This window comes from Aythya fuligula, chromosome 4 (assembly GCF_009819795.1).
Source record: "Aythya fuligula isolate bAytFul2 chromosome 4, bAytFul2.pri, whole genome shotgun sequence".
Classification (NCBI taxonomy): domain Eukaryota; kingdom Metazoa; phylum Chordata; class Aves; order Anseriformes; family Anatidae; genus Aythya; species Aythya fuligula.
In genome coordinates, this window is record NC_045562.1 from 68,587,276 (window position 1) to 68,611,639 (window position 24,364).

At 40.4% G+C, this 24,364-nt stretch overlaps 1 protein-coding gene across 6 annotated transcripts in view; it reads right to left on the reverse strand.

Moving 5' to 3' along the window:
* NSD2 (nuclear receptor binding SET domain protein 2) overlaps positions 1 to 24,364 on the reverse strand; it is a 106,277-nt gene that overhangs the window by 51,098 nt on the left and 30,815 nt on the right. For 5 of the 6 annotated variants that reach the window (XM_032186366.1, XM_032186365.1, XM_032186368.1 and 2 more), the window contains exon 2: positions 14,670 to 15,294. In XM_032186366.1, coding sequence (XP_032042257.1) covers positions 14,670 to 15,266 — 597 coding nt within the window. In that variant the 5' untranslated portion in view covers positions 15,267 to 15,294. The remainder of the gene's footprint in view (positions 1 to 14,669; positions 15,295 to 24,364) is intronic. The other variant, XM_032186369.1, reaches the window with a different exon arrangement.

Consider the following 24,364-nt stretch of genomic DNA (forward strand, 5'->3'; position numbering starts at 1 on the left):
AGTAAACACACACATTTAGTTGCAGAATTTCCCCGACTTCTCCTTCATTAATTATTATTAAGCTCTGCAGCCTTTCAGATAGCTACCTCCTCATCCACCTTCGCCCCAGACTTCAAACCAGCCACACTGAACAGGAAGGAGGAAACAGCAGGGTGATGGTTGGACCAGATGATCTTAAAGGTCTCCTCCAACCTTAATAATTATATGATTCTATGAGGAAACAGCCAGGGAGCTTCTTTCTTTTCTACTTTGGGCAAGAATTTCAGTCTGGGTGGCTTTTTTCTTTCTTTTTTTCTTTTTCAAACACTAGACTGCAGAGAAGTTAACCAGACAGGATGGCTGAAGCCTGGGTGATGATTTCAGACCACATGGACCAGTCCCAGTGCCGTATACACAGACCATTTGACAGACTCCGTGCTCCTCAGTATTGCAGACGTTGGTTTCAACAGAAATCCCTGGCTCTCTGGATTAGTAACCTAATGAAAGACTTGCTCTGAGCGACAGCTAGACAGAACTTAAGTTTATGTTGTCTGGGGGGACTGTGGGGTGTGGGATGGAGAGATTTAATTACCATAACTGAGTTTTTCTGCAAGAAATTATGCCTTGAATAGTACCAGCATCCTTAAAAATTCATCTGGGACAGCAACGCAATAGGCTGAGAGAGACCAAAAAAGAAAGGAATATTTAACATGCTTTGCCTCTTCCCTTAACATTTCCAAGATTTGTTTGTCATTTCTCTCAGCACTTTCTCAAGCGATGAGTGACAGGCAGATTGACAGGACTTTCTGACGATGCTGTCAGCATTCAACCAGCCCAAAGAAGTGTAAAGTGATGGTTTGGTCACAGAAAACATTTGTATTTAATTAACTTTGCCTACAGCTCATCAAAAGAATTCATCCAGTTTTCACTTAATTCTGGTCTGACTAATATGAGGAGACGAACATACTGTGTGTGATGGGTACTTTCAAAGCTTAAAATCATTTTTGAACAACTCCAGAGAGTAATGCATTTAAGAAGAGCACTTACTGAATACAGAGCTTTACAGTTGCTTGTAGACTATGTTACGAAAACACTGTGATCAGTTTGAAGTTGGCAAAGGACAAATGTAGCCCTTTCTTGAAACCACTTCGAAGGCATACTCGGTGATGCCAGACTGAGATAAATTATCTGCTTTAAAATGATCAATGGTGAAGAGTAGAGGTACTAACATAATAATTATCTATTTTGTGTACTCGTGCATGCACGTGCAAAGAATTATAACCCCTCAAACTTACTGCAAATTACATGAAGCATCAAAAAATAGTATTTCACTACACAAACTTAGAAAGCTACAGAAATCATGAAAAACTTCATCTAATTGTAAATTATCAAAAGGGGACTAGACAAAAAACACTGCTGAAAACTGGTGGAGAATTTAATATTGGATAAGAAAAAAAAAAGAGAACAATTCAGACAGATGAAGAAAAAAAATGTTCTCTTCTATATCATAACGGGAAAGCACAAACTGAACAACTTGCAGATATCTTCCCTTCTGCCTTCATTTTCAATTCGGTTTGTATCAAAGTAATATCAGTTTGTAATTCTGTATCAAAGAATTTCTCCTAGCCTGCACTACAATCCGCTATGCTACAAATATGCAGACTGCTGAAGGTCAGCCTGCACTCCAGAATAAAAATTGACTAGCATTACAAAGAAACTAGAACAAAACAATCAAGGTTCTGGAATGGAACATATGCAGTTAAAATGTACTTTGAATCAAAATAAAAACATACAAACATAGACAGTCAATCCTTCAATATGAAAAAGACAACATTGCTTGCTGACCAAGACCACGTGTTTCCCTGGTGTTGCTATCTACTTGTGCTGTGTTTCATCTACTAATACTCCCATTTCTCTCATGGACTTGTGTAATAAAAATAGAAGTAAAAATGTTTTGTCTTCTCTTGCCTCTCTATCAGGAAAGATGGTGAACTAAGGAAGTGGCTGTAGGACAAACTCCATTCCTTTGAGACGTTCAGGAGAGCTGGGAGCTTGTCTGGAGAGCAGGAACAGAGCAGAAGAGACTCTTTCTGTAAGGTTGCTCTGTCACTTAACTTCACCAATGACTAAGTGCATTATAAGCAAACAAAAGACAAAGAATTTATATTAAAGGACAAAGATTCCAAACTTATTTTCCTTGGGAAACAACCATCACAATTACACTGTTAGTAAAACTGCTATTGCTTCCTGAAAAAATTAAGAATGTAATTTGACAAAAGACAAACTACTGATCAGTCTTCAGGCAAAAGAACAGAGGGATGCTCCTCTCCTAATGCATTTTTTCCTCTCATTTGGGACAGAGGAATGGCTTCTTCTCGTACTGTGACTGAGGGCAAAAACCTTACGGAATCAAATCACCTCAAAACCCAAACTTATACTTGACTAAAATCAGTGGAAATCCCTCAATCGACACCTCTCCAAACGGTCTATTGCTCTGAACACGTTCAACACCCTCACAAAATATGCATTGTGTTGTGTAGTAAGGTAAAGACTGAGGGGAAGAGGACAACAAAAGCTCAGATCAGAACAAGAAGATGGACAAGTTATACTGGGGGTTGTTTTGTTAGCTTTTCAAATGACTAATTGTTTTATAGTAACCCAGAGATTTAACTAAACCCTGCCATGTTCAGTTTCTAGAACAATTATCTTCAAATTATCCTTTCTTCTGTTACTAAGCACCTGGAAAAGGGGGATCAAAATCATGACACTGTGAAGGATTACTTCTGAAGAAGACACTATATTTGATTCTTTCTGGCACAACCAGGACTTATTTATCTTTATTCCATGTGCTCAGTTGGTGAAGCTATCAAGTAAGAAGACAAAAAAGGATGAAAGAAATCACTGCTCTATCTGCAGATCCCCTAAAACTTTTCTGTGATGGTTGAGGCTCTTCAAAATCAAATACCATTTTAGTGGTGGTAGGTTTGTTTCCTCCATTTCTTTCCACAAACTCATCTAAAGCAGCTGATGGACACCACGTTGCCTTTCACCACACAGGACACACCCTCCAGGATGGTAAGAAAGTGGAAGACAATAAAAAATCCACTTCAGTTTAGTCATGAATTTGTAATGTAGATCATAGATTTTAAAATACGATAAAAACTCAAATTTGTATTTCAAATCCATCACTAAACTTCTGGTTACATTTCAATTTTTTTTTTTTTCTGGCTTCGGTTCCCTCATTATCAAGTCTCAAGCAGATGAGATGTTTTTTAGATGCTTTTACATTTAAAAACCAATCTGTCTATCCAAATCAGCAATCTCCCTTGACACAAACACAACATGAGCAAGTATTTTAGAAATACTCTTAACACAGTATCTTACTAACTAGGATACAACCTTTTTTTTTTTGGAGCGAAGAGTTGAAGAGAAACAGATCCAATCATTCACAGATAGATGCAGTGAGACGCAAGTTCTGGAACATTTCCCAATCCTCAATCGTTCTGCAAACGTGGAGAGCAGTTTCGTGCAGCAGCTCTGCTGAATTTCTGCATTTACATTTAGATGACCTCTTAAATCATAAGTCACTGGTTTCCCATTGCAAGGTTCCATGTTTCAGAAATCAGTATTTAAATTAGATGAGAGATTAAATTCAGAGAGTATTACAAAAAGACTTCTGCCTACATCCAACTTCTCTGGCCTTTCCCCATGCTCAGAAGTTGAAATGTTGTATCTCAGAATATGACACAGCATAGACAGAAGATGCTATACAAGTCTGGAAAAGCAGGACTGCAGAGCTGGGAGGAAGTTTAGCACAGGAACCAGTTATTTCTGCAGAATTTCCGTAAAGATGTCACGTAGGACAGCAGAAGGAAAGCTGAATCATCTCAGCATACCTAGAGGTTTTCAGAAAGCCACATCCATATGTGTTGTGTTATCTGCATGTATAACGGTTTCACACATGGTTCAGATTAGAATCTGAACCAGAGCTTATCCTTAGCACCCTCATACACCCTTGTAGCGTTCAGTAGGTAAGAGTTCTCCCACAGCACTTTCTGAGTAGATATCCTCCTCTTGGTAGCTCACAAACATCCAAGGGAGCACAGGTAGATGTCCTGAATCCTCCTAATCTTGGTAGAAAAAAACAAGCCCAGGTAATCCTGACAGTTGCCAACTACATTTCCAGAACGTTGTTTTCTGGTGTTTCTTAATCTCTACAATTTTTTTTTGCAACACGAGCACGTCTGAAGTCTAGGCTTAAATAAAATAAATGCTGATTTGGCATAGAAGGCCTCTGTTAGTTAACTTATAATTTGATATAGTCTAAATACCACTTTCCTTTTTGAGTAGATCTTTGAATTGAATCCTCATACATAAAAGCAGGCACAAGAGGTTTCCAGTCAAGCAATTTCCTTTATGCTGTTACATGTAACAAGTAGGCCCTCCTCTTCTAGAGATGAAATGCAAAAAAGAGTACCAATTACCTTGATTTGGCAATGCTGAAGCATATTCCTGAAACATGCTTTATTTTCAGCGTAAAAGATGTGCAGAACACCTGGGAAACCCCAACGAGGAATACCCCAATCCCATGTGAATAAGGTTGGTCATCACAGTAAAACATCATCAAGCACATGCCCAAAGTGCTACAAGATTTAACATTGAAAATTATTTTAGTTCTTTGCAAGCATCCTCAACATCCATTTGAGTTTACATTTACTTACAAATATAAATGCATATCTCAAGTTTTTCTATCACTGGGTACTTTGAGGCCACAGATTCACTTCCCTTCTTCACTCCAGCACAGCAGGGCTTGCTGAACAACCGTCTGGGCAAAATCCAGTTTTCCCTCTCATACCGGGCTTCTAAACTGAAGCATTTTACAAACTCCGTCTTTGTCAGAGAAGAATTCATTCCTTACTATTGACAAGTTACATTTTTAGCTGCTGTCCATTTTATGATGCCCGAGGAAACAATTCTGTTAAGTTTTCCCTAAAAGCAGTTACATAAACGTTAGCCTGGCTGGGCCTATTTATTTACAATAGGATAACTGAACAATAGCAATGGGCAAACCGACAATTAGTGTCTGTGAACAAAAGACTTTGGAGGTCCTGAGGTTCACGTGCCCTACATGAAATCTACTCCAGAACAAGGAAACTCGTAAAGGAGGCTGACACCAGTGTTACACGACAGATAAAAATATTTTGCTTTGGTTACTTTGTGTAAAAGTTACTACAAAGCATCTTTCTTTCTTGACAAAAGGGGGCTGTGAGGGCCAGAAATGACATCTGGTACGGATCACTGAAGTTTCCCAAAAATCTCTCTGTAAATCTGTCCAAGTAGCACAGCCCTGAAGTGAAGATCTGACTCTCAGCTCAATGCAAAACTTAGACATGCATTATTCTGCTTAAGCAGAAAACTGAGCAGAAAGTTTTCTTTCAACAAAAAGGCTTCACTGTAGCCTGGACCAAAGCAACAAGATAACCAAACTCCTCACTGCTCCAGCCAGTAACAGCCAACACACGTGTGGAGATGAGATGACAGCGTTCGTTTCAATCATGACACCACCAGAGCAATGACTGGAAATAAGGAAATTACCAGGAAAAAGAAAAAAGAAACAAGCAAGAAATGTCATTAACTTCCCAACTACATGTATGTTATGGCACACCATCGGTCCCTGAGGTGGAACAGGAAGAACTTATTGACCACTTTGCCTGCTCTACCCTTTCCACACCAGTGTCCAAAGACCTAAATAAAACAAAAACAAGTCCTGGAACGCACAAATCAATGATGAGTACAAAATAACATGACAACTGGCAAACCTTCTCTGAATCAGTTAGATTCCTTTACATCTGCCAGCTCTTGAGGAAAAGGGATGGATAGGCCATGCATGTGATGGAATGCCCAGCAATAAAAGCTGGGGAAGGGAAAAGAGAACTGGGGCTCGTTATGAAAACCTCCGTCCTCCTGACCAGCTGCATTGCGTGTCAAGGTGTGCTTCCAAAGATGTGGCTGAACATCGCTCACTGATGGGAAGCAGGGAGGAACTGCTTTCTTCTGAGTAAGGGGGTGAGGAAGGGTTGTGGTGGGGTTCAGCTGTCCAGCTGGGTGAAACCACCACAGTCCCTTTTGGTGCCCGACGTGGAGATTGAAGGGTTGAGATAACAACAGATTCGACCAGAGCATTTTAGAGGGACCTTACAATTCTCAAATTTGTTTAACAGTTGCTGGTTGCAGTGTTGGCTGCTTTGCTCTTAATATTGTTCTGTGTGATCCTGTTTTATGTGATCCGTGCCATATTCTCTCTCAGATCTGAGAGCTCGTTAAAGGCTGTGCTTGTTGTTTGTTGTTTTTTTTTTTCAGCTCGCTGTGCTGTAAAGCACTGGCCTGGAGCCTAATCTGGGATTTGGGCCCTGCATTGCTCTCATCTCCGTACTTCGGGAACCATCTCTTGGAGAACATTAACAACTACAGTCTCGTTTTTTCTCCCCTGGAAGTCAGCTGCTGGAGGTTGGAGGAGGTACCTCCTCCTCCTTTCCCCCTGGGCTACTTGCAGTACCTTTTGGGTATCTTGAATGTCCTCAGTAGGTGAACTGCAAGGAAATACAGAGCCAAAAGGGGGTCTCCTAGAAAAGTTACTGCTCTAGTCAATGCTGGGCAGTCCTCCAGAAGGAACAGAAGGGCTGGTATGCCTGACCCTAATGAAAAGCCTTCTGCTTCATATTTTCAAGAGTGGGACCCTGCCTCCAGCCAGCTGGAGGAAAGGGACAACTGGACTTACTGGACTGTGTGGATCTGATGGCCTGGCACATCAAACCCATAGGAGCACAATGCTCTGGTGGACACCGGTGTGCAGTGTACCCTAATGCCATCAGGCCACCAAGGGGTAGAACCTGTCCAAAAGGGTACTGGTGGGCTTTTGGCACAGCTGCCTTCAAGACAGAGAAGATTACGCAGCGGGCTACCCTGCCTGGCCTCTCAGAAAACCCTTCTGTTGTGGGGCTGCTGAGGGTCGAAGACCAGCAGGGGCCAATCGCTGCTGCAACAGTGCACTGGTAATGCAAATTCTTCTGAAAACTGGTTTTGGTATAAAGCAAAGGCAATAAAATGGCAGGATGGACATCACCATATCCCTAAGGATGTGCTCATTAAGGTAACAGCTACGTCCCCACTAACTACCAAGAAAGAAACACAAGTTTTCCTAGGATGTTCAAAGGGAGAATCCCCTCTACACACCATGGAACCTACGCTGCATGGAGTAAGGGGGTAACGTTAATTACAAAACAGGCTCAAATGGGGAAGCCAACCACCCAGGAATCCTAGAAGAGATCATGGACTGGCTGGAAGGCAGAGATTTTGGAGTATCATCTGAGGAGGTAACCCGTGCCCATGAGGCACCACCATATGATGAATTATCAGAAGAAAAAAAGCATTATGATTTTTTCATTGGGCTGCTGCACTGAGGCGAGACATCGCTACCTGAGTGGAAAACATTGATATAAAAGTACTGCATGTAGGCACTCATGCCCAAGAAACACACTGCTGAAGAACATCAGGATCAAGAGCAGGTACACCGGGCTACAAAAACTGAAGTGACTCAGGTAGATGTGGTCTGGGAACATAAGGGTGAGGTGTTTGTAGCTTGATGGGCCATGAAGTATCGGGACATCTGGGGAGAGATGCCACATACAGGTGGACTCGTGATCGAGGGATGAACCTGACCACTGAGGCCATCACAGGAGGTCTCCCATGAGTGTGAAACCTGTGCTGTGATCAAGTGAGCCATGAGGGCAAAGCCTGGAATAGGGAGCCAGGATTTTGATAGGGTGAGCTCTGGCAAATCAACTCCATTGGACTGTTACCACAAACCACCAGGGCGAGCACCACGCACTCACTGTGGTGAAAGCAACTACTGGGTGGCTGGAAACATACCTGATAAACCACACCATTGCCTGAAACACCAGCTTGGGCCCAGAAAGGCAATTTCTGGCATCACGGTACCCCAGAGAGAGCAGAATCAGACAATGGGAGTCACTTCCCAAGTAACCTCATAACCTGGATCAAGAAGGCCAGCATGGACTGGGTGCATCACGTCCCCTGTCACCTGCAAGCCTCTGGAAAGGTTGAGAGATCAATGGACTGAAAGACTACACTAGGGGCATTGGGTGCTGGGGCATGGAAATACAGGGATGCAAAGTAAGCAGAAGCCACATGGCTAGTTAACACCAGAGGATCTGATAACCATCCTGGTCCTGCTGAAACAACTCCCTGCACACCGCAGGAGGAGCTAAAGTCCCCGTAGTGCACACAGGGAAGGGGCTGGGGAAGGCAGCGTGGGTTGTTCCTGCCTTGGGAAACAGCAAACCCACTCATGCCCAAGGGACCTGGGTGCTCTTGGTGGGTGATGCAAAAGGACGGGGATATCACGCGTGTGCCTCAAGGAGATTCAATCCTGGGAGAAACTAATCTTGGTCTGGGTTACTTGCTGTAGGAAGACACTGCAGAACCGACAGGTCAGCTTCACAAGCAGCTGGGTGAGTGCAGCAATGACTTGAGCTAAGCTGGTGCTGGCAGCCAGCAAGCTGCTTCTCCTGTCCTGAGGCCTAAATCACTGCTGGCTCTTATGGACAAATTGGGAGATGCCCACAGGACAGGAAGACAATCTCTGTGTATGTGCTAAAGGACAGGGAACAGTCCTGAAGAGTATATATACAGCTGTATGCTGGATGTAACAACAATCAGATGATATAAGTGTAACGAACTACGTAGAACCTGAACATGACACCAGTGACAGGGAGTAAGGGGCAGAGGTTGCAGCTGGAAAAGTTCCACGTTTCAGAAATCAGCCTTTAAATTAGATGATGCTTGCTCCTGAACAGCTGATATGCATATTGGGGCCCTGCTTCCCACGATGTGGCCAAACATTGCTCACTGATGGGAAGAAGGGAGCAACTGTTTTCTCTCTCTCTTTGCTTCCCCCTGGCCTTTGCTTGTTTTTTTTCCTCTCTTCATTTTCCCCTTAATGAAATTATCCTCATCTTAACCCAGGAACCTTCTTCTTTTCATCATACCCCTCCCCCTGCTGGTTGTGTTGGAGTTCAGCTGTCCAGCAGGATGAAACCAGCACAAGTAGCAGCCATGTATTTTACCGAAAAAAATCACCTGAGGGCCCTGCTTCACAGCTAACCCCTACACGAGCAGCCCAGGCTCAGAAGCAGCATATTCCCATTGCTCAGGGTCACTGTCACTGGATGCTGAATGCAAAGCTCTAGGAATCAGACCCATCTTGATCAAGCTGGCTCTGTAAAAACTTTAGAAAACTCACACCTGTGTTTTACTACCCTCTGTAAGAGATGGGTGGGAGAGGAATGTATAGATCTGATCTGGGGTCCAGGAATCACAAATTTATTAGAGTATTTCTGGATACATGAAGATCCGAGTTAAGGATTTTCAGGTACTTCTGTGACAAATCTTTCTGCCACCATGTTTTCAAGACATATTGTACAGAAAACAGGCACAGAAACAGTCAAGAATCAACCAAATGCTTTTTTTTTTTTTTTTTTTTTACCATTAAATATAACATTATAGATAATGTGACAGAAAATACATAGAGGCATTGTCATGCCACTGTATACATCCACAAGATATCTTATCTTGAATGCCTTGTACTGTTCTGGCCCTTCATTCTCAAAAAAGGAGACAGTGGAACCCAAAGGGCATCAAAGTTCTGAAGAAGGATGATAAGAAGGAACATTCTGGATTAGCTTCTCTATGTAGAAAAATGGACTGGGACTCTCCAAGCTGAAGGAAAAAAATGACCACGTTTGTGAGAAATCTATAAAGCTATTAGTAAGAGAGATGTTTGTTCACAATCCCTTCTTCTAGTATTATGAGAAATATCATCAAGAGAAATAGGTGGCAAGCCAAAAAGGAAAAAGAACGGGTCCTTAACATCATATGTATCTTGCTCCATTACAGGATGTCACGCATGCAAAAAGTTCATACTGGCTCAAAAAGCAGCTGAGCTTTTCTTCCACGAATTCAGCCATCCACAGCTATTAACTTCAAAGTCATCACCACAAGCTCTAGAAACCTCTGAGTCACAAGCTGCTGGAGGCTGTATGTCCTAAGAAAGCACTGCTCCGTGCTTTGCCATCCCTATGCCTTTCTCTTGTGCAGCTTCTGCTGACCCTCACCCGCCTGAGCAGAGGTGCAGAATTAGATGGGCCTTGGATCTGACTTGTTACGGCTATTTGCATGCATCATTTCTGTCATCACACCAAAACACTTTGTATTTAACTTGGATTCGTTCACCAATGTGTTTATGAATAGAGGGGGGAAAAACATTCACGTTTTCCCACTCAAATATACAAAATATTTATTGAGACGACGGCTTTAAGCAAAAAACATACTTCTTTTGGACACTTACATACAAAAACAAGAAGCCTGGTAAAGAGAGCCTTGAAAAAAAGACTTCAGCTTTCTGCAATTAATTTTGTATCCACTCTGAGACTCTCTGTAGCTTTTAATCTTTCCCAAAACAAGTATACTCTTGATGCTGTACGCTTTTGGTGCTACTTAGCTTTCAAGTAGTTCTTTAAAATACTTTTCCTGTGAGACATTAAGAATGAATGATTTGAAATACCAGAGCAACAATTACTGCTGCATGTTGCGAACTGCTTAGAACAAACAAATTTTCAAGGCATAGCTAAACATAATCCTTTACTAAGGGCTAAAGCATAACTGTAGCTCAGGAACTCTTCAAAAGAGGAGATAAGCAGTCATTTCTCTTGCTCCTGAAGGGATCACCACAAGAGATTTTAAGGTGACTCCCACTCTGCTGGGTTTCTAGTGACAGCAGCCAGGAAGCCAGTCTTATCACTTGCCTGAAGACAGGCTCTGATACCTCAACAACAGCCTATTAAGAAAAGTTATCAAGTCCAAGATACCACTTTACCCCGCAAGTGCAGATCCTGGCTCCTGGGGCACTTTAGCTGCATGTATCACAGCAAGTTATTTAGTCCTACACAACCAGGAATTCCTACTAACTGATGCTGAAAACCAATAAATTAAGTCTTCCGCCTGGAAAAGATCTATTTGACTTTTTTTTTTTTTTTTTTTTTTTTTTTTTTGTGGGGGGGGGGAGGTAATTAAAACAGAACAGGTCACTTCTGATATGTCTGTTTTCTCCACTCCTCGCAGCTATAAACAGGCTAATCAGTGTTTGATGAGCACAGCTCTCCCGTCTAACGGGGAACTTGTGGGTTTCTGCCTGGCTCTACTGAGTAGCTGCAAGTAGTGGGCAGAACATCAGCACCTTCAGCGGGCCGTACCTCTCAGTATCTAGCACAGAAACATGAAAAACAGCAGATAATCAATCTTCAGACTGCTTCTGTTCTACCTTTACTCAGCTTCTAAATCTTTGCCATTCACTAGGAGAGGTCCCATAAGGTTATGTAGCCATCAGATATATTGGAGTTGGCCAGAACAGTTTTTATCTGTGAAGATGAAATGGCAACAAACACATGACGTAGCCTACTGAAATTTCTCCAGTAACTTACAACTGTCCCTAAGCAGCTGCTGCAAAGTCATTACAGACTGGCGAGTAGGAAGCGCAACAAGCTGCCAAGTTTCTGGTACAATACTACAAGACAGAAAGCTAAGTGGAAGGTACAGCTTTTGGATCACGTACATCTTGCACAGCTGGAATCCCTAAGCTAGCAAGTACAGCAGCTCGTGGACCGTCCAGGTTTGTTACAGACACAGCATTGCTGCTTTTTGGAGCTACTGCACCCATGCTAGGAAGCCATGCCAGGAGGCTATGCCAAAAGGGCAAACTGCTACTTCTAGGCCCAGACTGTCTTCTGCAGAACAAGCTCAAATGTGTCTGCATCACACACTGAGCTCTTCTTAGGGCTAGAGAGCGCAGCCCTGCTTTGGGACCACCAGCACGAGAGCTGCAGATTTATGTACTCGCTCTATTTCCTTTAAAACAAACTCCTCCGATGGAGAGGTACCGGAGGCGGAGGGAAGTGGGTGAAATGCATTGCAGGGAGGGATTTGCCATGATTTGTACAACTTCCTCTCCTTCAAACTGGGAAAGTGAAAGCAGCACAGCTGTTCCTCGGAGGCCTGGAAAAAGCTGTGGTGTCAATGGAAACCTAAATCACATCAGAGGTGGGGAGATCACATTTATTCCCAACTGCAGACCGGCTCGCAGATAAAGTTTTGGACAACCTTCCTTTATGTTAATGAAAAATGTCCAAACAAGAAAACCCAACAACAGAGCAGTGGAACATTTGTTAAACGATATGCTTCTCACCTCAGCAAGATAGCAATCTGGTACGTCGATCAAACAGAGATATAATTACCTTACACAAAAGGCAGTATTTGAACCGTGGCAATTTTTGCTGAATAGAAGAGTGAGAGCTCAGACAAGAAGAAACAGAGAAAGAAAAGCAGCCCAGAACCCAAACCAGACAATCAGGTTCTACATTAACTTGTAACCTACAGTAAACAGCTATCTAAGAACAAAATTAATCAGCTTTTATTCCAAGGACATTTTTCTAACTTCCGCTTTGTGGCCACAATCAACTACACAAAACCATGGTACAACGCACTAACATGAAGCCTTGGGATGCCAGCACTGAAATAACACAGAGCAGGGGCTTGAAACTAAAGAACGCTGATAACAGATATTACAGCTGTGATCACAGAGAACACCTGCATTTTGCTAGCCTAGATGTGAACAAATCAGAAAAATCTCCTCCTGCACATTCCTTAGCATGGATTTCCTTCCTTTATTTTAAACCTGCACAGTTGCAAACCCTCCCTGTAAGAGAAAGAAAAGCCCTGGACATTTTACAATTGAGGAGTTTTATCACAAAACAACGTCATGTGATCTTCAAATGTTTTTCCATTTGCCCTTTGTGCTTTAAAGTGCACCATGCAAGGAAAAAAAAAAAAAAAAAAAAAAAAAAAAAAAAAAAAAAAAAAAAAAAAAAAAAAAAAAACACCAAAAACAGAGGCTTGACCCTTCTGCTCCAAGTGCTCTGAAAAGAGCAGGGTTATAATATTGCAAAGCCTGAGATCAAGCAGGTGGTTGGGCTGTTTTGGCAGGCTGGTGGCCCACTGGTTTGGCACCACTCTCCAGCCATCAAGTCCTAAGTGCTGTGGGACACAGCATTCACACTTTTTTTCCTGACAATTCCTGGCCACAGAAGAACTGAGAGAACCCAGACCAATCTTAAATGAGGCACTCATCACAAAAAATTAAAGGCCAGCCTCAACTGGCAACCGATGTGAAAGGCATTAGAATAAACTACAGAGATGGGCATACTAAATATTGCCTTCTCTTTAATAAATAAAGCCAAACCTATATGCTAGAATTGTTAATGCTAATAAATACACCACCTTTTCTTTCAATTTGCCCTTGCTCATTAACAATGAGCAAGAATTATTCCAACCACTGACCATACCCATACTTTTTACCTCCGAGAAACGATTTGGAAAAATCTGAACCAATTAGTGTTAACACATTCTCTTTAATAAAATTAAAGAAAACAAACTCTTTCAAAAAATCCTGAAAATACTAATATTGATCACTCAAGGAATAATGTATTGAAATCATAAATAATGTTTTCAATACTTATAGTGTTCACACATATTTATAAACTCATTTATTAAGTGGTTTTAATGAAAACAAGGGCAAGCAAAAATCATTAATACAGCAGCAATGTGTGTGGTTCTTCTCTGCATGTGTAACCTTTAGAGAGAGTAAGAATCACCATTTATCAGTAAACTTGAAGATAATGGAAATAAAACTAACATTCATTTTGCATTTAAAGTGTGTAAAAACTGGACCTTTTCACCAGCCGAAGCCTTCATCATTTGCCACCACTGTTATACAACACTACTGAGTGTATTATGTTTATCAGCGAGAAATCCACAAAAATATCCCTGCTACGTAGGTTTCTTTCCCTGAGACAAAATTAGTTTAAGCTACCTTCCTTTAAATGGAGTCTAACAAGAAGAACTAAAGGAGGGAAAAGCTCTAGCAGCACTCTTATATCCAATGTGGTAATGTGGATTTTTTTTTAAAGTGAAATTTCCACTTCTGCTTATGTACAAAAAAGCAAACAAAAAAAAACAAAAAAAGAACAGATTGCCTTGATCACAGAGGTTAATGACATGTAATAGAAGTATCTAGTCATTTCCACGCAGTACCCTTCGCTAGGTTATAGCAAGCAAAGTCAGCTCTTTTCAGATCACAAGTAAGGGTAAGGACTACATCTGAACTGCCAAAACCACATACAGGCTATGCCTAAATTTAGAAGCCTCCAAAAATCCTTTGCTCAGGTGCACGTCCTGGCTAGGTCTTGGCTGCATGGCTGGATGAAGCTTCTCTTTCACTCATCCCGTGTGACTACATGCCCTGACCTGCACTGGAGACTTACTTTACTTGTGTGGAAACAGAATTAGGAGAGCCTCCTAATCTAGACAAAAAGCACGGACCAGAACTACAATGCATTTATCTTTAGTTGGGACAGAGTGAGAACATCATAAAAAGTGACCTGCTCAGGTGAAGCACCTATTGAAATACTTGAAATAGCAACTGACATATGAACAAACAAAGTATCAGTATGATTAACAAACAAATCTAACAAAATAAATAAAAATGTTCTAAAATGTACCTTCTTTTCAGGGGAGCTTGAAGTCTTTGACACTAACGCTGCTTCAACAAGACCCTGCTCAAGTAAGGAGTCATATTTTATGCTTCTTTTTCTGTTTCTCCTCTCCTTGTTTGCTGGCTTTTGTTCATTTTCCTCTGACTGCGACACATCTGCACCATTGTCTCCACAAATGGAAGATTCGAAAAGAGGCTTCCCGTTCATGTAGGTTTTAGTGATTTTCAGCTTGATTTCTGGAGAGCCATTCTTGATAGGAGTAGTGTTCGGTGGTGTTCCAACTCCTTTTATTTCTTGGGGTTCAAAACGCAGCTTGGCATCCTGGGCCCCAGACTCGCCGTTAAACACACGAGAAGTTAGATCTTTCAACTTGTCGGCTGGGATGAATGGAAGAGCATCGTGGCCATTATATTTTTGCATGACACCTTCCTGTAGAGTGGCAGAAAGTTGTGCTTTGCCCAAGTAGACCGAACACTCCCGATTAACTTCACAATTCTGAGTTTTCCCATTGGTATTTCCAAGGATCTCTGGTACCTGTTTCATCTTTATGTAGTTAATTTTTCGAGTTAACAGTTGAGAGCTTCTTTTGATGCTAAAGTCCATTCAGCCAGATGTTTCCAGTCTTACACTGCTGTAAGAATACAAAAAGACAAAATATCTGTAGTAATACAGAAATGAGAAAAGCTACCAAGTATTTAGATAGAGATGTCCCCAATGGCATAACATTCAGAATGAACTTTATTCAAAACTTTACTAAAAAAAAAGTTGCTTACAAACTTCATAACCAAAATACTTTAGTATCTGTTAATGTGTTATGAAAGATTCCAAAAAAATAGATTGATAAATCGTCATTTTATTAAAATAAAACCATAGAGAAAAATTAAGGCTTTCATTTTAATAACCTATTAACCTTCTATAGCATGGGTCCTACCTACACGAATTACTCAGAGGTATTGCACTGTTTAAAACAAGAGTTAGACACAAGTTAATAACATAATAACAATGTAAAACATCTAAGTTTTATTCTAAGAGGTTGTGCCAGAGTCAAACCCCACAGGCTGCTTTACTGTACAACTACACCATGGACAGCAGCATCACAAGCTTCTCCACCATGTCCTATGAACAGACCCCCCAGTTTTCCACCGAAGCACACCTCCTGAGGAATCCATACAGCTCAGTTTTCTACATAACTCTAAAGCAATGAAAACGAATAAAAGGTGAATATTTTGTATCATGAACACCAGTCCACTGGGAACCAGACCATCCTACAAGCCAGTGGACACACTGTGCCAAATATAAATTGTCAAAGCAACTGCTGGAGTTTTAAGTTTCTAATAAGTAACACCATCTAACAGCCATTTTTCATATAGATTTTTAAAAAAATCCAACAAGCCAAATAAGCCCTAGACGTGTTTTCTGAGGGTTCTAAAATCTAGCCCTGCCCATTTCAGCTTTATACCATATCAGCAAACAAATATATCTGGCAGAAAGACTCCTTTGTGCTGGCTTTATCTCCTCAATCTGGCAACATGATCATTTTCTTTTTTAAAAGTCATAAACATAGACTCTTCATATTAGCAGGTTCACTATACACAACAGAGAAATACATTGCCATAAACGTTACAAAATCCCAGCATAATCATCATCACACCCAGGCTTCAGGTAACCCATTTCACATGTGATTAAGTCCATGAACTCCCATGACAAGCCAAAGATTCCTCAAGCCCAGTCTCATTTGCTTCCAAAAAGCAGTTAAAAACGTAGTGAATAACTGCTGAATTGCCAGTTACTATGGAAGAAATCTCTTCCAAACCTTATCGACTTGTTCATTACCATACACAGTTACAATTCTTATGACTTATTCCTCAGAACTCATGTATTTGATGCCTCTGTGTCTGGAGTAGCAGCGTACAAATACTTAAGAGGGAGTGTTGCGCTAGCCTGGTAAAGCTTTGTGAGAGTGTTAAGCCTTAACTTAAAAATGAAAATGAAACCTTTTCATGCAAAAAAGGCACAACAACAACAACAAACTAAAAATCAAACTCCAGGACTCCTTAGCAAATGCTCCCATCCTCCCTAACATACCGCCTTAAGGTATGTACAAGATAAAAGGGTGCATCTCCATGCAAGCTCTACTGACTCACTTGAGAGAGGAAAACATGGGGACAAAGGAAGTTGCATTCTCCAGGGACAAAAGCAGCCTGAAAAGCTGGCATTAACAAAGTAGGAAGAGCCTACCAAGGGAGTCTGTGACAGAAAAGGTTCCAGTCTCTTTTTAGCCAGATGAAGTCCAAATTATCAATGAAATCTCTGATAATACAAGTGGAATTGGTCAACTGCATTAACCCTTTCAAAGAAGAATCAGAGGTAAATGGAAACTCAAAGCCACACCAGAGCAGAACAAAGAACTCAGTAAACCAAAAGAGAACGCACATAATTCCACAAGATCTTCTCATAAAACACGGGCAATTTTTAAAGACTTCAATTCACTTAGTAATACAACGTTTTAAACTGTGATTCAGCAGATTTAACTGAAATCACATTTATTTTAAGTAACCACTGATGGCAAATTCTATAAATTTCAACAGAAAGACAAACCCATTAAAGAACATGCGAGGCTTATGGTTACTGAGACAACATTAAAGTATTTTACAATTAAAATAAAATAAAAACAAAACTAAAACACCAAATTGTTGCAAAATCACAGATCCTTAATAGAGTAAACCAGAAAGCAAAGCAGAGATTCGATCTACGCATCCAAATTCCCCCTATCTAAAAAAAAAAAAAAAAAAAGCCTACAAATGAGCCGCTGCAAACTCAGTGCTCGCTTTTCTGTGGCTGCGTACGCCCTCCAGTGGCTACCTGAACTGGCCAGAGCACTAAACACTGCAGCTCCCCACTTCCACAGCTTCTCGCACCAGGACCAGCACCAAAAAATGTCCTGTGCAACTACCTCCAGTTGATGAACTACGAGGTTAAAGTAAGTAAGTAAGTAAGTAAGTAAATAAATAAATAATAAAAATAACCTGGCTCCATTAGCTGCTTACGAGGGTCTGGATTTCTGGATCAGGACATCTGCATTTTGTAACTGTTCTGTTTGTTTTCCACCTGTAATTCTACTACTATTTTTTTTCCACATGATTAATAACAACTTTTATTCTCACTGCTTATTTCTTTAAGCTAGAAAGACATCAAGGTTGAGGCAGACCAGGACAACTCAAAAAGCAATAGCTAATCAAATTAGACTGTGTTAGTAGCATACTCAACATCAAAATACTGCATGTACTGCACAAGTGACAGTCACAGAATAGCTTAGGTTGGATCATCTTCCTTCGATCGTCTGTTGAACCCCCTGCTTAAATCAGGGACGACTCAGACCAAGCTTGTCAAGGCCTTGTCTGGACAATGACCAGTAAATAATCAAGTGAAAAGATGTGACTTAAAGTAATCAAGTTCCTCTCTCTATAGCTAATAAACCTAAGGATGGTAAATTCATATTAATAAAAATAGGAAGACCTACAAGACCATGGGCAAAAGACCCTGCATTTTTAGTGGTTGCCTTGAATATAGCAAATACAGATAATATGCCTGTGCGTGAAGTTTGGTTTATGTATCAATACGCACTACTAGAAAAAACTGAGACTGAAAAAGGCTCTTCTAATTGCTGCACGATTTGTAAAGGGAAGGCAATGCAGCCAGGTCAATAGTAAATGAGGAGATGAAGACAAAGATGGTAATTTGAATCAGAAAGAACATCGGAACTGGTAGCATACAGGTTTTAGAATATGGAAAATAGACCATGTTTATGCAAAGAATTAATCAAGACAAATGAAAAGAGACATAGTGTAAGAGGTAGAGTAGTGGAAAAAGAGGAAGCAAATACAGTCAAGTAGCCCCATTAAGGAGCTGATACACAGAGAGCAACTTGCATGTCAGTCACCATTTCTAGGTCAACCCAATGGAAGAGATGGAAGTTGTCAATTCCCTTTGTCACATCTCTGTTCTTCTCTTAAAAAATAAGCTGTAGTGGGATTCTGTTAAAATGAAGACATTAGAAAATCTACATTCACAGGAATAACAAAAGGCTTCAGGAAAGAAGGGCAAATTTGAAGCTAGTTAAATTTTGCACAGTTTTTGCTGTCCTAAATTGACGGTAGTAAAATATCATAAGCAAGCAGAAGGACTGGACATTTTGTGATAAAAGGCCAATAGAGAAGAAAAGAAGAAAAGGGGATGAAAGAAAATGATCAGCAGCAGATACAGGGAGTACCATGAGCTCAGAATTAATGTAAGGAGAGCTAGAATACAGGACATTAAAGGATCAGGCGAGGCAGATCACAGAAAAGATCTGGTTGATCAGAATTCTAAGAGTAAGGTCCAAAAGCAGCTCAGCATACGATTAGATTTTATAGTTAAATTAACTTCATTCTTGCTGGACAGCCGTATTGCATAGAAGCAAAAGCAATCCCTTATCTTTTTCTAGATGACACCGTATCTACAGAAAAGGAAGCATGGGGGAGGGGAGGGAAAGGCAGGGGACAAAAGCACCACACACTAATAGCAGCTAATGAGCTTAAGCTAGTATCGCCCCATATTGTCTGGCGACCCAACAAGTACAATTTTGACTAACAAAGAGGAAAAAACATGACAGACCAGAAGTCTGCTGAATAAACATGATATTTTGGCCTGCGAACAAATAGCTTTCAGTAAGCAAAAGGAGATTTGACTTATCAGAGAAAGGTCTCTAGATATTTTAATAGGACAAGGATACGTCCTGGCAGTGGCTTTGTACGTATTTTGATTCTCAAAACCAGATTTTACACAAGGCAAATTATTTTGCAGACATTTAAAATGGTTTTATTAATTACTTGAAGGTCCGTCATATGACAGGAGTCATGTGCCAAATGCAGTCAGTCTGCATGTCACATTCCTCCTTCACTGTCCAGGCCACTATCATTTGTGTGATATTTATTATTCACTTCTTCCACATCTGCTTCAATTTCAGAGATGCTTTTCTTGTGTGTCAGAAATAATGGAGTAGTCCATTCCTTCCAATTCTGCCAAAGGGAGCAAACAGAGTAAACAATCAACAACAAGCGCCACTATGAAATACCACTTCTGTTTTGTCTCAGACTTTTCTTAAAGCCATTTCTCAGGTGAATTACTTAAGGGGGGGACAACATATCTAGAAACAAATTCACAGTAAAAGAACATCCACAAAAGCTATTTTTATTACCTACAAATCAGGCTTTCAGCTGCTGCTGAAAAAGCTAATAGATGGCTACTGTGTTGTGTTTTTTTTCTCTGTAAAGGTAACTTTGTAGTAAGCCCTCTCCATTCTCTCACCAATCTTAAGGCCAAAGGCTATTCCTATTTTCAGATCAGAAGTAGACAAAATACTTAGAGATTTATCAAAGTTACAATACATTCCACTAATACATTTGAAAATCTGGCGTATGATTATTCCTACTACCTTGTATTAAAAAAACAGAATATCAAATAGGAGTAAAGACATACAACATGTTCTCTGTCGTGCAGTGATTATTCTACACTATATTAAAATAATGAAAAATTACTAGAGGATTACTAAACAGTAATTCTGATTTACGTTCAGAAAAAATGTCTAACTGAAAATCACATTGTGGGTCTGCCAACAGCTGTTGTAAACCAGCTCTATGCAGCAAATTCTGCTTTTCTCACAAAGTGAAACGTTACTGTAGCAGCTAATAGATAACCCAAAATCATTATACCAAATGTTTCTAACAATTTACCACTAGTATTTTCTGTTTAGAAGACCTAGAAAAGAAAAATCAAAATTTAAAAAAAGGCTCTTCTGGACTATAGTTAAGTTTAAAAGCGCCTGAAGTAAAGACTTATCTAGTCTCACTGCAGATAGACAATGATTCCAGTTAACCTGTCAGTTGACAAAGCTGACCTACTAAGTATTTTTGAATGAGTACAACAAAATTTCTTTATCCTTACAGCACATGATGTTTATATAGACTCTTAGCGTGCCTTTGCAGAAAAAGACAAAGCATGTTTTGAAACTGTGTGAAAAGGTTACAATAACCAGCATGAGTACAGTTGCACTTGCACTTGTTTGCCAACAAATGTTTTTAAATTATCAATCTTCTCTAATTTTGCTTTTTTCTTAATGGATAACATGTCAGAACTTATTTGACATAATGTTTTCATCAACTGAAACAAGCATTTATTGCCTTCAGGAGAAGGCAATAGGCAATACAAGCTTGTACAGAATGCAAGCTTGTACAGTTAAGAATTGTACAATGGCAAGTGAAGAATTTCTTCATTCTAAATGTTACTTGCTATTGCAAAAAGCAAGTTTACAAAACTGATGAACTTTTTGTTCCTCTCCAGAAAAACCTTGTAACCAACCTCTGCTGCTGAGGATAAGGCTAGAAGATTCTACTACAGGACCTCTCCCCATTAATTTGTTGTCTTCAAAATCAAGATTTTTTTGCCACTGCAGAAGAAATTGAATTTTGTCAGTTTCACTCCTGGTACTGAAGGTGGGTGGTTAAGTAAGGTAGACAGATTTGAGCAAATTCCTGTAGAATGATGTATTTTTGACTGAAGGGAGATTACAGATCTCTTCCTCATTTCTAGGGCCACAAATCAAATAGAAAAGAGTTCCTTCTTTTCTGCTGATAAGCAGAAAGGAACATCAGTGCCTAAAATGGCAGAAACTACTGGATTTACCACCAGAATTTAATAAAGTAGGTGGCCCTTATAGTTGCTTAGCAAATGGATCCAAAAAAGCCCTATTTTCAAATGCATACTTGAGACTTTTCTGCCTCCTTGGGGGTTTCCAAATGGTTCAGCTTAAGGGGAAAGGCTGCTCTCCGGCAGAACAATTGACAATACAATACAGCCTAGGTGCTTACTCACCAATGAAATGATCTCTCTCTCTCTCTAAGGACGAACCAAATGCAATCTCAAATAACTCAGCACTTAGTTGCAGAGCTCCTTCCTCGTTCATGCTGTTTTTTTTTTTTTTTTTTTTTTTTTTTTTTTTTTTTTTTTTTCACCTGCTCCAAGCCTACCTTCGTTTCCCACGCCTTCTTTAATCCTACAGCTTTTTCTTTTCAGCAGCCTGCCTCTGCTCCTTGCACCATATCTTCAGGACCTGGATCCTCTGGTTCTACATAATACTCACTGCTGCAGGTTAATGCACTATAATCTGTTTCCTCTTCACTGTGGTCAATGATCCTGCCCTTCCTCTCATTTGTAGTGATGACAGCGTAGGAACTGCCTGAAGCTTCGCTGTGTCATGAACATTTCTGATCATGCATATTCTGATGATCAAATCTGGGATGACATCACAAAATAAGTTATCAATGTAAGCAATGAATCAAATTGTAGGATTAAGAAAATGCTATCTGCTACACCTCTACAGAAACAAACAATATTGCCCAGATCAGATAACAGCTAATTTTAATAAAGATACAACCATTTTGCCTAGACCTCTTAGAACACTTTGTATCTATCGCTGCATTACCCAGGTAGGTGGATTTAGATGCCAGAAGCATACTCTCTGCATTGCAATCGTAAAAAGCTGCGTTGTGATGCTGGTGATATATGAGGCCTTGCCACCAGTATGAAGGCCCAGCTACATGAATATAGCATCAAAACCTTCAGCACAGCGCAGTATTTGCCCATGTCTTCTGGTTGTACAAGCAGCAATACACCAAACTGATAGTGCATCTATAATGTGGTCAGGTAACGCTTGTAAAAATATATATATTTATACATACCTGGGAGGTAATGTTCAAAGAGAGGTAATACTAACTCAAATGCGCTACAGCCTTTTACTGGTAGACTTGCACCTATCACCAGAACCTGCTTATATTCATATCTGATCAACATAATTGTGTCCACAATGCAATCCTGGCCATACTGTACTAATTCTGGTGCATTTTGCACATCAACTGTAACCATGTACGTCGAATTATGTTCTTTATCCTATCAATGCATTATTTCAAAGCAAAGCTAGCACACATAAATTACAGACATATAGCAGGAGCACTCAAACAAGGACTAAGTTCACGAGAGTCTCTACCATTAGACACTTACCCAACAAATCCAAATACCTGCTAATAAGTGGCCTTTCTGGTTAGGACACTGTTTGAAGTACAAAGTATCTCCCTGTGCCAGGGCTTTCACAGACTTTTCCCAAAATGCATTACTACATTCTCTTGGCTCTTAATTCCCTTTCTACTTTTTTCACTCAGTCTACACGAAGAATGTCTCCAGAGCATAGTATGACTGTTACAGGTAAAGAGACTACAAGGAAGTTTTATGTTTCTGCAGCTGTCTTGTGGCTTACCCATTTCACCCGGGGACAGAAAGATAAAACACTTTCCCGTCCAACAAGCCAATTCTTGACCTTCTTGCCCACTTTCCCAACCCTGCTTTGAGAGCCTTACAATGGGCATTTTTTTGCCACTTTTGCTGTCCTTTCACCTCGCATAGTATTAGCTCTGCGGATTAGTTCACTGCCTTATCAAACACAGCTCTTTAGAGAAATTCTGAGGTAACTGCTTCTTATCAGAAAATCTAGAGTTTTGACTGTCGAAATAAGCCTTGTTAAGCAATTGTAGTTGCTATGATTACTTGCAGAAGTTCTGAGGGCTCAACTATCACTACCACTTTGGAGCCAAGCATTCCACTGCTGAATAGATCCTGCACATGCCCTTTCTGCATTACATTTAAAGCCTATTACTTTTTATTTCATTAATTATATACCTTGTTTCTGTACTGCTGCTGAATTTCAGTCGTGTCCCAGATTGGCTCACAACATTTGTTTCCAGTTTATTCAGGAGTGCTACTACACAGCAGCTTCTGATAGCCTGCAGTTTGCATCCATAGAAAAATCACAACTTTAATTTCATTCTGAAGTATCTGATTGAACGTTCCTGGCAACTGCTCCAGCTAGCAAAAGGATCCATATTCACCTCTTCCATCCTACACTGCTCTCCAAGGTTCATTCTTTGGCTTAAATCCCTCTGGCTTTATTATCAGACTAGAATCTGGGCATTCTTCACTACACAGATAACTCCCCTGTTTAGATGTTTGAGTGCCAGTGCAGCCAGGTTCTGTGCTCCGATGGCATCCCACCAAGGCTGGCAAGTTCCACAATTGATTTATCTGACACACGATCTCGTGAACCTCAGCTCCACAGGCTAACCCATGCCACAGCGGGCACATTTACACTTCAGTATATTACAATGAATAAATAAATGAAATGGGTCCCGACCACTATGACAGGAGGCTGTTCTACTGCAGCTTCTTCCTAGGGCGGCTTTTATTCTTTTATCAGTCATTTTTCGAAATGTTTCAAATGAAGTTCAGATCACATTTCTAATAAAATCTTACCTAACCTCAGCCTTCTTTCTCAAAAATATTTTTGTCACAAAATATTCACCTTCTGCTCCTCGGTGCATCTATTATTCAGCAGGGCACAACGCAGAGAACAGGACAACATTCACGCTCTGCTTTGTCTTTGATCGTGGCTAAGAAAACATGGAATTCTGAGTTTAGTCTTCAAGGCCAAATATGTTTAAAGATGATTATTAGTTTAAAACACAAGCTTCTAAATCGTTCTGTGTGTTTTAGCACAGATATGTCAGTACTTTAGTAGGAGGTACAGACCAGAAAAGGTTTCAGAAGGACAGTTAAAT